Source organism: Embiotoca jacksoni, unplaced genomic scaffold (assembly GCF_022577435.1).
Source record: "Embiotoca jacksoni isolate LCO1_2020_lvr unplaced genomic scaffold, fEmbJac1.0.p SCAF_4, whole genome shotgun sequence".
Taxonomy (NCBI): Eukaryota; Metazoa; Chordata; class Actinopteri; family Embiotocidae; genus Embiotoca; species Embiotoca jacksoni.
Window position 1 is genome coordinate 157,049 of NW_027185392.1, and position 13,832 is coordinate 170,880.

Here is a 13,832-nt window from a genome sequence, read left to right on the forward strand (position 1 = left end):
TTAAGAATTACTTTGCACATAAGTACGAGCACTTGAGTAAACTGTGCAGCTTTCTTCCCCAGCAGATGTGTCACGTGTCGGAGCAGGAAGTTCACAGGTGTTTTAATGACGTCCTGAACAGAGCCCATATTAATTTCGCACTTTGTCAGTCTGCCGTGAAAAAAAAAAAAATTATGTTGTACATACGGGTCTGAATCAAGAGTGTGTGAAGTGTGAATTAACCGTATCACAAAAAAATAAATAAATAAATAAATTTAAAAAAAAAAGCGTTTTGGATTCCGGAAAATCACGTGTACTTCCGGTTTCGGCCGCTAGATAGCGACGTCGCGCCGTCCACGCTGCGGGTACCCGGAAGTTGTGACAGCGTGCTCCCGAAACCACAAAAAAAGCACAACAATGAAAGCCATCGTTCAGAGGGTCACCGGGGCGAGCGTAACGGGTAAGTGTCAAACCCGAGCCCAACCCGGTGTGCTTTCTGAAAGCGTCGGTGAACCGAGGCTCGCGGCTTTTTGAGGCGTTGATGACGCTGAACCCGAGCGTGCGCGCTGAAGCTAAAGCTTAGCATTAGCATTCCCGTTCCCAGGTTAAATGAATGGATCCGGTCAAAAGCTGCCGGCGGGGAGGAAACCGGCGAGGCGGAGGTCAATCTGGATGTCGGGAGGTCCCGAGATCAATCTGGATGTCGGGAGGTCCCGACAGCTGGACGACAACAACAACAAAAAACCTGACCGCCGGCTGCGTTTGTTTCCTCCGCGCACGGTGACGTCAGCCTGCCAGTTCACCTGTCAGTCAAGGGCTGCGTGGCGGCAACAACAACAACAACAACAACCAGGAAAACTGTTTAAACATTTATCAAACTCGATATTTTCTGAATATTCAGCATTTTCACCTGAAACTGTATTTGAATGGTTAAAATCCTAAAAAAAAAAATTAGAAAAAATATTTGGTTGTTATAATCAGGGCTGATGTCGGTTTAGACAAAAATTAACTGTAAAAGTGGGAAATAATTTTAATATATAACATTTTTACGGGAATTTTTTTTAATGCTGAAAAGTATTCAAATCAAAATATAACTTTGACATGTCGTAGACTGTGATAATATCAAACAAATGCAAGCACAATTCACTAAACACCGGGGTATAAGGAATGTAATGCTTTTTTTTTTTTTTTTTTTCTTTTCCCAATCAGAAAAAGTCCTGTGAAATTATAGCGTTGCAGCCGTAGACATCCACCGTAAATATCAGAACGGCTCCTCGTTCGCTCATCAACCGGTTTGTGTATTTTTTTTTTTCCGCAGTCGGAGAGGAGCGGATCAGCTCGATCGGACGTGGACTGTGTGTCCTGCTGGGAATATCGGTGGAGGACACCCAGAAGGATGCTGACTACATGTGAGTGTGTGTGTGTGAACTGCACTCTCACTGCGAAAATGTACACAAGAACTGCACTTAAGTACAAATATCAGGTACTTTACTTGAGTATTTTCTTTTACTACCACTTCTGCTCCAAAACGTTTCAAAGGGAGAATTTCTGCATTTTTTTTTTATACCAGCTCATGTTTTATTTGACACATGCTAGGTTTTTTTTTTACAAATTAAAGATCCAGTATCAGTAAACAAACAAAAGTACGTGTGCAGCATTGAGCAACAATTCCCTCGCAGAAATGTAAAGTCTGTATGTGATTTTCCAAAAATGCTTTTTGAACCACTGAAATCTTTGTGACGGATCAATAAATTGCTGTTGCAGTCTGAACCGAGAGTGATCAGAGGAGCCGCTGCTTTCCGTTCTTGTGTCCTCAAGAGTTCGTAAGATCCTGAACCTGCGTCTGTTCGAGGACGAGAACGGGCGAGCGTGGACAAAGAACGTGATGGACGGGGAGCTGGAGGTGCTGTGCGTGAGCCAGTTCACGCTGCAGTGTATCCTGAAGGGCAACAAGCCCGACTTCCACTCGGCCATGTCGGCGGAGTTCGCCCAGCCCTTCTACAGCAGCATCCTGGAGAACTTGAGGAGCGCCTACAAGCCGGAGCTCATTAAAGGTGCGTGAAAAGGAAAGGTTGTAGACGTCTTTACCGGCGTCCGTCGAAGTCCTGCGCCGGAAGGAGTTTACTTTTCTTTTCCGATTTAAGGACGTTTTTATTGTTTGAAAGTCCGAACCGATGGCCAAAGCAAAGTTTCATGATTTTGTAACATTCTGAACATTTAATGCAGTTAGTTTAAGTTTTGCTTTACAATTTCGCAATACTGAAATCGGATGATGACTTTTCTTGTTGGGAGTTATTTCTTCACGATTTCTAATGTCAGCTCTGCCTCAGATATCGCGCAGCTTGTTCATACCTGAGAATATGATGGATTCTGTGAAGCCAGAGTTAAAAAAATAAACATTTTAATGGTCACAGTGAACAAGTGAGGAGGTCGTGAGAGGCCAGTTTGAATAAAGTCCCGGGAGGCTGCGGGACAACGAGGCTAAAAAAAACAACAACCCTGCAGTTACTAGTTTCCGAGCTAATTAAAAAGGAACGTGTCGAGAGGTCGCCGTTATCGCTTCCCACTCGTGAGTTTGGACCGGCGCCTCGTCCCACTCCCGTTTAATTGCCCGTATTCCCATCCCAGCGTCGGGTTATGGCAGTTTAGGGGGCGGATTATCGGCACCGTGATGCGCCGGGCGGTGACGGTGGCGGCGAATTTGGGTCAGCCCACCGGGGAGCAGGTGCGGAGAACACCTCGTCCCAGCAAGGGATGGCATAAGGCTTCCTAATTAGTCCCCCCCTCCAGAGAGGGAAAAACGATGATACAGCGCTTTTTTTTTTTTTTTCCGCCGCGGCCCACGGCTTCATTGTGCAGATGGTGTCATTAATCTCGGGGACCCGGTGGAAGAAAAGGAGAACATTTAAAGTTGAAACGTCCTGTCCTCGCGTGGCGCCTTCGTCTTTTGTCCCCAATGTCTCAGAGCTCCAACGTCAGGCCGTCAAACTGAACCCAACACTTCCTGTCAACAGTTATCTAACGGCGCTAATAGAAGAGACAGGATTATATGATGGCTTCTTATTCACTGTGTTCATTCATTTGTGTCTCTTTTTAAAACATTTTTATTTTTTTTGCTAGACGGGAAGTTTGGAGCCTACATGCAGGTCCACATCCAGAACGACGGACCGGTCACCGTGGAGCTGACGTCACCGCCCGGACCTACAGACCCCAAACAGGTACGTTACTGAGCCTGATGGTTTTTTTCGTCATGGTCTTCATCAGTGGATGGATTTCGCTCCCAGATAAAACTGAAAGCTCATAAATGTCAAACCTTCAGTGAGAATATTTCTGTCAGAAGTGCATTTTTACCGACAGTAACTCTAAGCATGAATGTGAATTTTATATTTTTTTGGTTCATTTATAGCTCCACTGTAGAAGTAGAGAAAAACCTGCAGCTCTGTAGCTAACTTCAACTCATGTATGAAGTGTCAAGAAGTCCATTCATTTCTTATTTTGAACCACTAGATGGAGATATTTGCTCTTTTGTTGCGTGCACCGGCTCCACTTCTGCAGTTAAAGACACTTTTATTTTGAATGAGATCAAAGAGTAGAGAAAGAAATGTGCTTACTGCCACTGTTGAGTGTTTATGTTGGTGTAAACTAAGATTCATCAAATTTGAGCCAAACAAACAGATTTTATAGAAACACATACCAACATTTTTAATAAAGATTCTTAAAATGTGTCGTTTAGAGGTTTGCGGAAAAGATATTTACATTTCATAGTTGGAAAATCATTCGAGTCATCCTTCTAATTAAGCTCTAAAAATGTAAACTTCATTAGTAATTAAATTAGTACCAGTAACAGCAACTTCGTAAAAATAAAAATTAAAAAGAAGCCAAATTAAACAATTATGTAAACGCTTGTATTCATCATTAAAGCTGCAAAAAAAGTTTTTATATCAACTATTGTTTAAAAGATTATATCCAATGTAAAAGATGGATTATCTTCCACATTTTCTGTTCCCCACCTAGAAGACAGCTTTTTAGCCTCTTTTGGCTTGTTTTGATTCTACAACCTACAAATTCTGCTACATTTCTACTATTTTCCACAAAGGCATCAAAAATTCAACAAAATAATGATCAATAAATACAAATTGACCAAAAAAATACAAAAATGCAGCCAATTAACAATTACTCAAGTTGTAGGTTAAGGCTGCATTCAACATTAAATTCAACATTAAAGCTTCAAAAAAAAAAAATTAAAAAAAAAAAAAAAATCCTCTTTTTAATATAAACAATAGAAAGTACTTTGTGTAATGTGAAAGATGTTTGCTCATAGTGACAAACACACTGAGAACTGAAGCTCCACTCGCCTTTTTAGCCTCTTTTAGCTCATTTAGGCAGAAATCTCTGATCAACCACATGGTTGATGCTACTCAGGTGAACACTGAGGAGAACTAAGCAGGTAAAGATACAGATGTTTGTCTCAGGAGACTGAATGGAGAGCGACTATTGGACTTGAATTTATCAGCTGTCTGCTGGATGTCTTTACCAGCATGTTCACTATTACAACTTTATAAGGTGATCGTATATCCCTTTTCTGCTTTCAGCTGTGAGTTGGCAAATGATAATTAATTAAAGGATGAATCCACTTCATGCTGTATTTCCCATTTTGTGTACAAGTTGCCTGGAATAAACTGTACGCTTCATAAAACCAGGTTCAAACCCGGATGCCTCCTATTACATTGACCTTTCTATTATAAAACTGTGCACTCGGATCAGACAGGGTTATGTACATGCATAGTAATTTACTCTCCATGCTGTGAGGCAGCTTCGGCTGCTCGACAGGGTTTCAAGTGCTCGATGCTTTCAAAGAAAAAGGACATTTGTGTGGTGCAGGAATGAAAAGTACGGCTGCACAAATAATCGTAATAAAATCTCAATCTCGATTGGGGCCTTTGTGTGATCTCATTTTTAGATGACGACGACAACTCCACTGCATTTTCTTTCATTCAGGATTTCAGCCACATCAAAAAAAAGATTCAAGGTTAAAATATGAGACGACGAGAGTGTAGCTGATGGTTTTTGTTTGTGAACAGTGCAGAAACTCTGTAAACTCAAGCTACAGCTGAGGTTGATGGGAATGTCAGTTGACCTGATTATGTTTTTAGTTGAGTATCAGTAGAAGTAAAATCTGACCTTGTTTATCATGACAATCAATCCAACAGTAGTACATATGTTTCACCTAAAACCCAAAATGTTAAAGTTCAAAATAAGTTCCTAGTACATTTCTGAGGCGTCTATTTCACGTTTTGCTGTAGTGGACTGGCGTGTCTATTTCACGTTTTGCTGTAGTGGACCGGCTTGTCTATTTCACGTTTTGCTGTAGTGGACCGGCGTGTCTATTTCACGTTTTGCTGTAGTAGACCGACGTGCGTATTTCACGCTTTGTTGTAGTGGACCGGCGTGTCTATTTCACGTTTCATTACGATACCGGGTTGTGCAGGCGTATCAACGGTAACATCGACATGCAATAGAGAGAATTTAGACCTGAAAACAGAAGAATAACTGTGAATCAATAAAACAAGTCAAATATATCCTCTTGGGACGTGACAATCTTTCCTACCAATCAATAGACCAGTAGATGGAATATTTCACTTAAAGCCAAAAATGAGGGCTTCATCCTCTGGGGACCATTAACGTGTGCTGCAGATTTCATGTCTGTTCAGCAGTTAACAAATCGTTTGTGAACTTTCCGTTGCCCTTAACGAGCTTTAACGTTAATCCGCGCAACGACAAACAGTTGCCCTCGGTGACTGGGATCTCTCGTCCTCTTCCTCCAGCTGTCAGAAAAGGAGGAAGAGGAGGAATCGATGCTGCTCGCTACTTCCTCGGTACCCAAGGCCGATGTCCTTCGCGCCTTGGCTGCGGTCCGGCTTTTGGCCGCTCTCCCCTCGGTGGGCTTGGCTCGCTCGCCCCAAAGGGAGGGATATTAAGCAGTCCTCAGAATTTTAATCTTGTCTGTTTGGGATGTTTTGCTGTGGGGGCCGAAGGGGGCCAAAGCCAAGGCTGAACATGAGGGATAAAAGGCCAGCCAATAGGCTAAAGCTTGGCGTGTGTGTGTGTGTGTGTGTGTGTGTGTGTGTGTGTGTGTGTGTGTGTGTGTGTGTGTGGAATAAAGCAACGGCCAACAGACACTGTTCCTTTCTTTCCATGAATCGGGGATTTAGTCGACCACGGGGTCAAGCGGCCAGTAAACAATGGAGTTATCCAGAGCAATGAAAATCATCCTGTTTGGATGTTCTCTTCTTCTTCCTCTTCTTCTCCGGGAGGCCGGAGGCCGCGGTCGATGGCAGCGCGGCCCGAAGTGTTTTCCTGTTCGTTTCACCCCGCTGTTTTGCGCATTCTGATTCAGACTCTTGGCCGAAACCCAACGTACACAGGAATTATATAATGTTTGATCATGTTAGATCGGGGCTTTCATCAGGCCGGATTTCAGAGTTTTTTGGGGGGGCTTGAATGTGCCTCGCACCTCTGAAATATTGATCACTCACGACTTTGTGTGTTCCCTGTCGGTGTCTGGTCTGATGTCAGATGTCAAATGTCCCCTGGTTTTGTTTTTGTTGTGTTTTTTTTTTTTTTGAGGACCAGATCATCAACAAAGACAGCATGTCGATGGGTTCAAGTGGGAACAACTCTCACGTCTTCATTTTCTGTCTGCTCTCTGAATAATGTAATATCTTATGCAATGCTTTGGATTTTAAAGATGACATTTAGTTCATAAATATTTTCCCCCAGCAGCCATGAAAATTTTAGCGTGCTGTATTTACGGGCCTCTTTCAGATGACGGGTAGAATACCGACTTCATCATTACTTGTTGTGATGCTTTATGAACCGTTGAGGAGTAGGAGGAGGAGGGAGGAGGGGGAGGAGGAGGAGCGGTTTGGATCGGAGCAGCGACTAGCAGAGCTGAGTGGCATTGTGAGGAGCCTGTTTTGAAGTGTGCGAGAGAGGAGCGCACGCAAGTCACAACAAGGGACTCATTGAGGTGATCATATGACGGCTCAGAATAGCTCCGACTGCAGAGAGAATAGAAGCGGCCGTCTGTTCGGACGTGGAGTGTCGGTGCGTGCCTCTCCGTCTCCGTTTGATTAATTAAACTAATTCGCATGCACGTCGGGACCTCTGGGCGAAGGGCCGAACATGCGGCAAAAGGTCACGATTTGCAAGTCATCATGCAAAAGCGTGCGTTTGAGCCCACTGAGCTACAGCGAGCTCAGTTTTCAGCTGCAGCTGAGACAAAAACGAAAATGAAAATATGAACATTAAACACTAATTTTTTGTATTTTTTTTTTGTATTTGAAGGCCCTACAAACGTGTTTTCGGGTCTTAAATATTTTTCAGTAACATAAATAAGTTACATTTTAGAAAAAAATCTTTGCGTTATCTACAAGTAAGTTTACAAAAAAGTTGCGACGACGCTGTGTAAAATGTAAATTAAAAACACCACGTGATGATTTGCAAATCATGTGGACCTATATTTAATTAAGAATAGCCCAAAGACAACATATCAAATGTTGAAACCAAGCGTCAACCATCAGTGACGTCACCCATTGGTTCGGATTTTGGCCGGCGCCATCTTTGCTAGTTTGGAGCAGGAAGTGACCATATTTGGACGAGCTGGAGGGAGGAGGAAGCGGTGGATCTGACTGACCTGATTGGAAACCAGGCGATACTACGTCCCGCCCCCCCCGATAGCTGGAACCTGACTATACCACAGGCCTGTCAATCAAACAGACATGCCCCCAAAAACACGGCTTTTTGAGGCTTATTTTCAATTTTAATGACGGGATTATTTTCAGACGGACCGCCAGAAAACGAGTAAGAAGGAGTGACTTGAGCTAACAACACTGAAATAACTTGTGGAAAAAATGTATTGACTGAGAATTTTATGAGACTAGTTGAATGGGACTCTATGGGGCCGGAGACTTTTAGAGCCGGCCTCTAGTGGTACTCGGTGGTATTGCAGCTTAAATCACTTCCGCATTGGCCTAATTTTTTCAAACCCGGAAGCCACGAACACTTTTATATCCAGTCTATGGTTGAAACGGAGACATTTTTTATCAGCTTTTTTTTTTTTAATATGTTCCTAGCATAAAATTCTCGATGAGCATATATTTTTCATAAAAAATTCTCAACCATCTGTCAAGAGAAAATCCACCTCAAACTTAAAAAAAAGAAAAAAAAGTGATGGTTTTGTACTTCTTTCATGACATGTGTTGCTTCCTCTGGTTTGAATTTTACACATCAACCATAAAGAAAAGAAGGAATTAATGATCCATCCTTTCCCGTTTCTCTTTTTTTTTTTTTTTTTTCCTCAGCTGTCCAAACAGGAGAAGCAGCAGCAGAGGAAAGAGAAGACGCGCTCCAAGGGCCCCTCGGAGTCGGGCAGGGAGAAGGTCGCCCACCGCTCCCGACCGGACCCCAACGCCAGCAGCGGGGCCGAGGGCGACGTGTCTTCGGAGAGGGAGTCGTAGGTCGCCAGGGTGAGCGTGCCGAGGAGACACAAACACATGCAGCCTGTTAGGATGCAGGTTTCCTACTCACACCGGGTGTCTGCAGGTCCGTAAAACACCAGACGAGTCTTTAACTTCGTCTCCAAGTTTCTAATTAGAGCTCTTTGTTTATTCGCTGTTAAATAAAGGTCATTTTGGGGCAACTGTGAGTTCTCTTTTAACTAGAGAGTCATTATTTGTTTTTATTCTGTTAAGGGTCAATACAAAATACCAAAATGCTGAAGCAAATGCCACGATGGAAACGGTAATATTATTCCTACTTAAACACTTATTCTAGCACGTCATCTCAAAGCTGCATTAATTGGTTGTTGTTTTTTTGGCCACTTGGGGGCAGCACAACAAACAGAAAACATAATTTTGTTCATTAGTTCAGGAAACTTGAATAAACCTCAATTTCTTTCATGTCAATCCACCAAATGACATACAGATGGATCGAAAAATAGTTTCTCACCGTCTCACTGTGTGCAAAATAAATAGACAAAACAAGAAGAGCATAAATATGCAACAACAAAAAAACAACAACAATAAAACAGACAACGTAGTGCAAATATGGGTCCATAGTGACATCATCACGAATTGAACCAAAAAAAAAATCAAGGAAACAGCGTAAACACGTGAACGTCCGGTACGAACTACAACTGGACCGGTGTGCCAGAACGGTTGCCACGGTAACGTCATTTCCCATCACAAAGGGGCAGTTTGTCGGCTGACATAATCACCTCCATGTTCATTCGCACACGGCGGTTTGTTTACACGTGCGAGGCGTTGGATAGCTTGTCTAGTGTGTATTCTCGCTTCAGAGGTCGCAGCAAATGAGACATCCAGCCCATAAAATCACTTTTTACTCGTTATTACTGCTTTTTACTGACTGTATACGGAACTGAGCGCTCGATCCGGCCAGTCTTGGTCTTTTCTTCTGGTTTATTTTGAGAGGGTAAAACACCATCCGTACATGCAGGTGATCAGGTCAGTCCGTAGGCATCACAGGTGAAAGCAGCGATCGGTAATCGATCGCGTCGCTAGCGTCGTTCTCTCGGACAGATTTAAAAAAAAAAAGAAGAAAAATGCTAACATTAATCGCCAAATATACCCGTGCGTCCCACCAAGTAAGTCTACGTGCAAAAAACACTGTATAGTGTTCGAACCTTTACTATAGCTCCGATGTTTCTGTTGTCCTGTGTCTTATAACTCTTGTTTACAAATCTAAATTAAAAAAAAATTTGAATAAAAAAAAAAAGTGTCCTGTATTCTACAGCTTTTATACTATTAAATAGAAATAGATATTTTAAAGAAATAAAATGTGACAGTTTGACCTGAAATGTCCTGAAAACTCTTAGAAGCAGACGCCGTTCTCAGAATTTACAGCTGTGCCTTTGTGCACTGTCAACATATCCCCCCCCCCCCCACCCAAAAAAAAAAAATTTGTCCTCTCCCATTTGTTATATTAGTGTATTGTGTCATGCGCAATATGGCAGCATCAAATTTGCAGTGAGAAGCAGTTAGAGTCTCTACTGCTGCCTTGCACGCCTCCTCCTCCTCCTCCTCTTCCTCCTCCTTTTCCCGTCTCTGCCCGCTCCCGTTGTTATTGTTGACATTGCGGTGCAACTCGGCAACGCTCATGAGAGACAGACCTGTTTGTTTCTCATTCTGTGTGGATGAGTGGGTGGGGAGGTGGGGTAAAAGAGGAGGAGGAGGAGGAGGTTGTTTCTTATTCGCCGTCGGGATTTGTTTACTAGTGCAAAAAAAAAAAAAGCAGAGGAGTAGTGGGAGGCATTGAGTCAGCTCCCTCCGCGTCCCTCCTGCCCTCCCTGCTGAGGCTGCTGCTGGCGGCTCCTCCCGCGGCTCGACTCCTCTCCCTGCGTGAACCCTCCTGGCAGGCACGCACGTCGACGGCTAGGCCGGCGAACTGGCAACCGGGCGCCCGCTCTTTAACCGGCGCCCGTCCTCCCCGATCCTCCGTTCACACGCACGGACGTGCATTAGGTGCAGTTAGTTACACGCAGACCGAATTGGAGGCGTGACGTGGCGTTATTTTGTTTTTTGTTTACTTGTTGAGTGCCGTTTTGTTTGTCCTGTGCGGGACCTTGTAAGCTCCCAAAAACTCCTTTACAGCCCTGCGCTGTATAATCCCCAAGTGCATGTTGGGTAAATATGTGCCCCAAGTCTTGGAGGCTGCAGCACCTCCTTACATAAGGCCCTTTTTTTTTTTTTGTCTGACAGAGAGCCAGGGATGGGAGGGGAGGTGGGGTGGGGGTGCGAGCGGGATGAGGAAGAAGAAAAATGTTTGATAAGTCCAGGGATTTTTGTGTGTGTGTGTGTGTGTGTGCGCGTGTGCGCGCATGCGGCAGGAGAGTGCACACGCAGCACTTCTGGAAGTGTGTGTTGTTTGGTGGGGAGGGAAATTTGGATGTAAGAGAGATGTCAGACACGGGCCCTGCCTGCTTGCTTGGCTCTGCCACTGCATATTTCAAAGAGGGAATCTGTGTTCCCGAGGTTTGCTTTGCATGACTTAAACACGAGCCGTGCAAGCGTTCCTCTGATGGAGTCATTTTTTTTTTTTTTTTTTTTTTGTGACAGTCGTCCGTTTATCCTTTTCTCATCTTCCTTTTCTGTCTGCGGTGTTTTCGTTTCGATATAAACAGAATACGAGACGGTTCCTGCTGCCGGGAACTGCTTCCAACCCACATAGACCGTCGCTGCTCTAATTGTTCTCAAATTTCCTGCTACACAACTGCCACAGATGTATTTAGACAAGATGTAATTTACATTTTTTTTTTTTATTATTACTTTCATTGCTTTAAGTATTGAAAAATAAACTTGATCTGACGATGTATTCTGCCAGTAAAATACAGAATATGAACGCATTCACTCAAAAGAGTGAGATTCTTCATAGCTGCACGCATTTTCTTTCATTTTATCTTTATTGATTTTCAACAGGTTTTAAAAAAAAAAAAAAATACACGTAACAAACAAACAAGTAAACAAAGTCCCCCAAAAACAAAAAAAAAAATGTAATTCTAAGAGTACAAAGGTTTTCAGAACTTGTCTAAATTTATTATTTCGATTATGAGTCTCTTCTTTCTCCAGAACAGCCGAAATCTGTGATGTGCACATGTTGACCGGAGCGACACGCTGAGCAGACCAATCAACAGAGGTTTAATATCTGTATTTAAAAGAAAAAAAGATTGTCTGAAATATGAGCTGCCGGTAAACAACGAGAGAGAGACAATGCACTCGTGTTTTATTCCACACGTTCTTATCGTCCGGTATCGACGGCGTCCGCGACGCCTTCTGTTCTTTCGGTGCACCGTTCTCACCATTTTCAGAGCGTCGACGTTGGACTCGGTACCCGAGTGTTTTGTTCTCGTCACAATCCCCGATCTCGGTCCTCAATGATTAATGACGATTCCGACTAAAACGCCGCTGCTCTGTCTTCTGTCTTCTGTCGTGCAGATGTCTCACTGCGGGACGTGTCGGCGTGCCCGGGTTGGCCCCAGGAAAGGCTTCTTTTTTTTTTTTTTTTTTTTTCTCCCCGCTCCATCGTGGACTTGTCGCAGAACGTCGTCGGACCGGCTCGGCGTGGCGGAGAGAGGGGAAGTCTGACCGCACGGCGGCGCCTGGCTTTCTTAGATTTGTGAAGGGTGAAAGGTGACACGGGAGGAAGCGGACATCTACACACCGTGTGGCCTCCCGCCCCCCCACCCACCCCTCCACCACGAAGCTTACTCTGTTGTTGTTGTTTTTTTTTTCCACGGTGCCTTTTCTTTCGACGTTTCAGCCTCCATCTGTCTCCGTCTTGCTCTTTCACATTGTCCCTGTCTGTTCCCACTTAATCTCTACTTAGAGACTTTACTTAGCTCAGAGCGGCCCCGACCCTGAAGCTCAGCTCAGCTCAGCTCCAAGTCCTCTGCTTGCGGCGCAGACACAAGAACATCAGGGCAGTCCGAATATAACGGCCTCAACCACATTCATCGCACCGCTGACTCCTTTATGACCGGTTTACGTGTGCGAAGTCTTATTTTAAAAGGTTAACGTCCCTTTGTGAGTAGACTGTAGGTTTGAAGGTCAAAACTTGAATTGCTCCAAGAGTCTGCGGAGTAAATTGCTCAGCCCGTGCTCTCTTTTCGAGAAAAGAAATCGACAGGCTAAAGGGACGAGGTTAAATATTAAACGGAGATGGCAGCAGCAACAAAACAGCCTTCAACTTTACACATTAAATCTCTTAATGCCGTCTTTCTCCTCCTGCGCACGTACGGGCGCATCTTGGGTTACACGCCGACTTCCTCGATTTGCGAACATCCTAACGGGGAAGACAAATGCATCGCCGGTTTAAAGGTCCGAGCAGCCAGTTAGCCGAGTCGCTTTGAAACTACAAATCGACATTGCGCGTTAGTTTTTGCAGACTAAAAATACATTTTAGAGATCGAGTGCTAATTAGCCAGTTAGCCAAATAAGTTAAAAACTCTAAATCGACACAATAGTTAATTCGTTAATTGCTAATTAGCCAAATAGCCCAAAAAAACCTGTAAATTATCATTGGGCCGGGGCATTAGTTGGCCGGGTAAACGGTCGATTCGTTAGCCGAAAAGCTTAAAAACTACACATTAACGTCGCGCATTAGTTTTGTAGCTAAATCTCGTATTTTCCTCTCAGTGGGGTCAACGATATTCGCTGTAGATTTCTAAAGATAATGAAAAAAAACAAAAAAAAAAGACACAAACTTGACGATTACAAGCGATTTAAGTTGGACTTTCGAAACGTTTCGATCTCACCTGCTCCTCGTTTTTGTCGGCCCGCTCGGAGGGAAACGATTGTCCCGACCGCGGGCCGTGTCGTGCCGCTCGCTTCGGCGGCGGTCCGTTGTGAGGCCGGGGGATCGGGGAACTGCGATTTGCCGGCTGCGGGTCAAGTTTGTCTCAATTACCTGCACTTTACCTCTGCGGAGAGCGACGGAGACGGAGAGAGAGAGCCGGCGGCGCTTCGCCGGGCAAACTGTGGCCTCGTGGAAAAACAACACATCTACTATTTATTCTACGTCTCTCGTGACTACGCTGTCCCGCTGTCGCTCCGACAGACGCGAATGTACATTTTGTTGTCGTTTTTATAAAGATGTCGACAGAAACTCCTGCTGTGCTGTTTTATTTAAGACGTGAAAAGCGGGGATGCTTGTCCTTATTTCTCCTCTCGGCATCACCACCTGGCTTGTCTTGTCCCAACTTTAGCCCTTTTTTTTTTCCCTTCATTTTTTTTCTTTTTTAGCTCAAACGTGCTATTCCTGGCCACACACACACACAC

The 13,832-nt window shown here is 44.1% G+C and overlaps 1 protein-coding gene across 2 annotated transcripts; it reads left to right on the forward strand.

Annotated features, from left to right (window-relative positions):
- The first annotated feature begins 326 nt into the window (after positions 1–326).
- On the forward strand, positions 327–13,751 carry dtd1 (D-aminoacyl-tRNA deacylase 1). Of its 2 annotated transcripts, XM_069167538.1 has the most exons (6): positions 328–439; positions 1,298–1,388; positions 1,798–2,033; positions 3,100–3,197; positions 8,343–8,507; positions 11,991–13,751. In XM_069167538.1, the coding sequence occupies exons 1-5, from the start codon at positions 397–399 to the stop codon at positions 8,496–8,498; spliced, it is 624 nt and encodes a 207-aa protein (XP_069023639.1). In that variant the 5' UTR covers positions 328–396; the 3' UTR covers positions 8,499–8,507; positions 11,991–13,751. The 2 variants fall into 2 exon arrangements, with proteins under 2 accessions (XP_069023640.1, XP_069023639.1); XM_069167539.1 differs by lacking the exon at positions 11,991–13,751 and having other exon boundaries at positions 327–439; positions 8,343–8,686.
- The last annotated feature ends 81 nt before the right edge of the window (positions 13,752–13,832 follow it).

Coding starts and splice junctions, on each gene's coding strand:
- dtd1 (XM_069167539.1), top strand. CDS start 397: ATGAAAGCCATCGTTCAGAGGGTCACCGGGGCGAGCGTAACGG. Junction 2,034..3,099: donor CAAGCCGGAGCTCATTAAAG/GTGCGTGAAAAG, acceptor TTTTTTTGCTAG/ACGGGAAGTTTGGAGCCTAC. Junction 3,198..8,342: donor GACCTACAGACCCCAAACAG/GTACGTTACTGA, acceptor TTTTTTCCTCAG/CTGTCCAAACAGGAGAAGCA.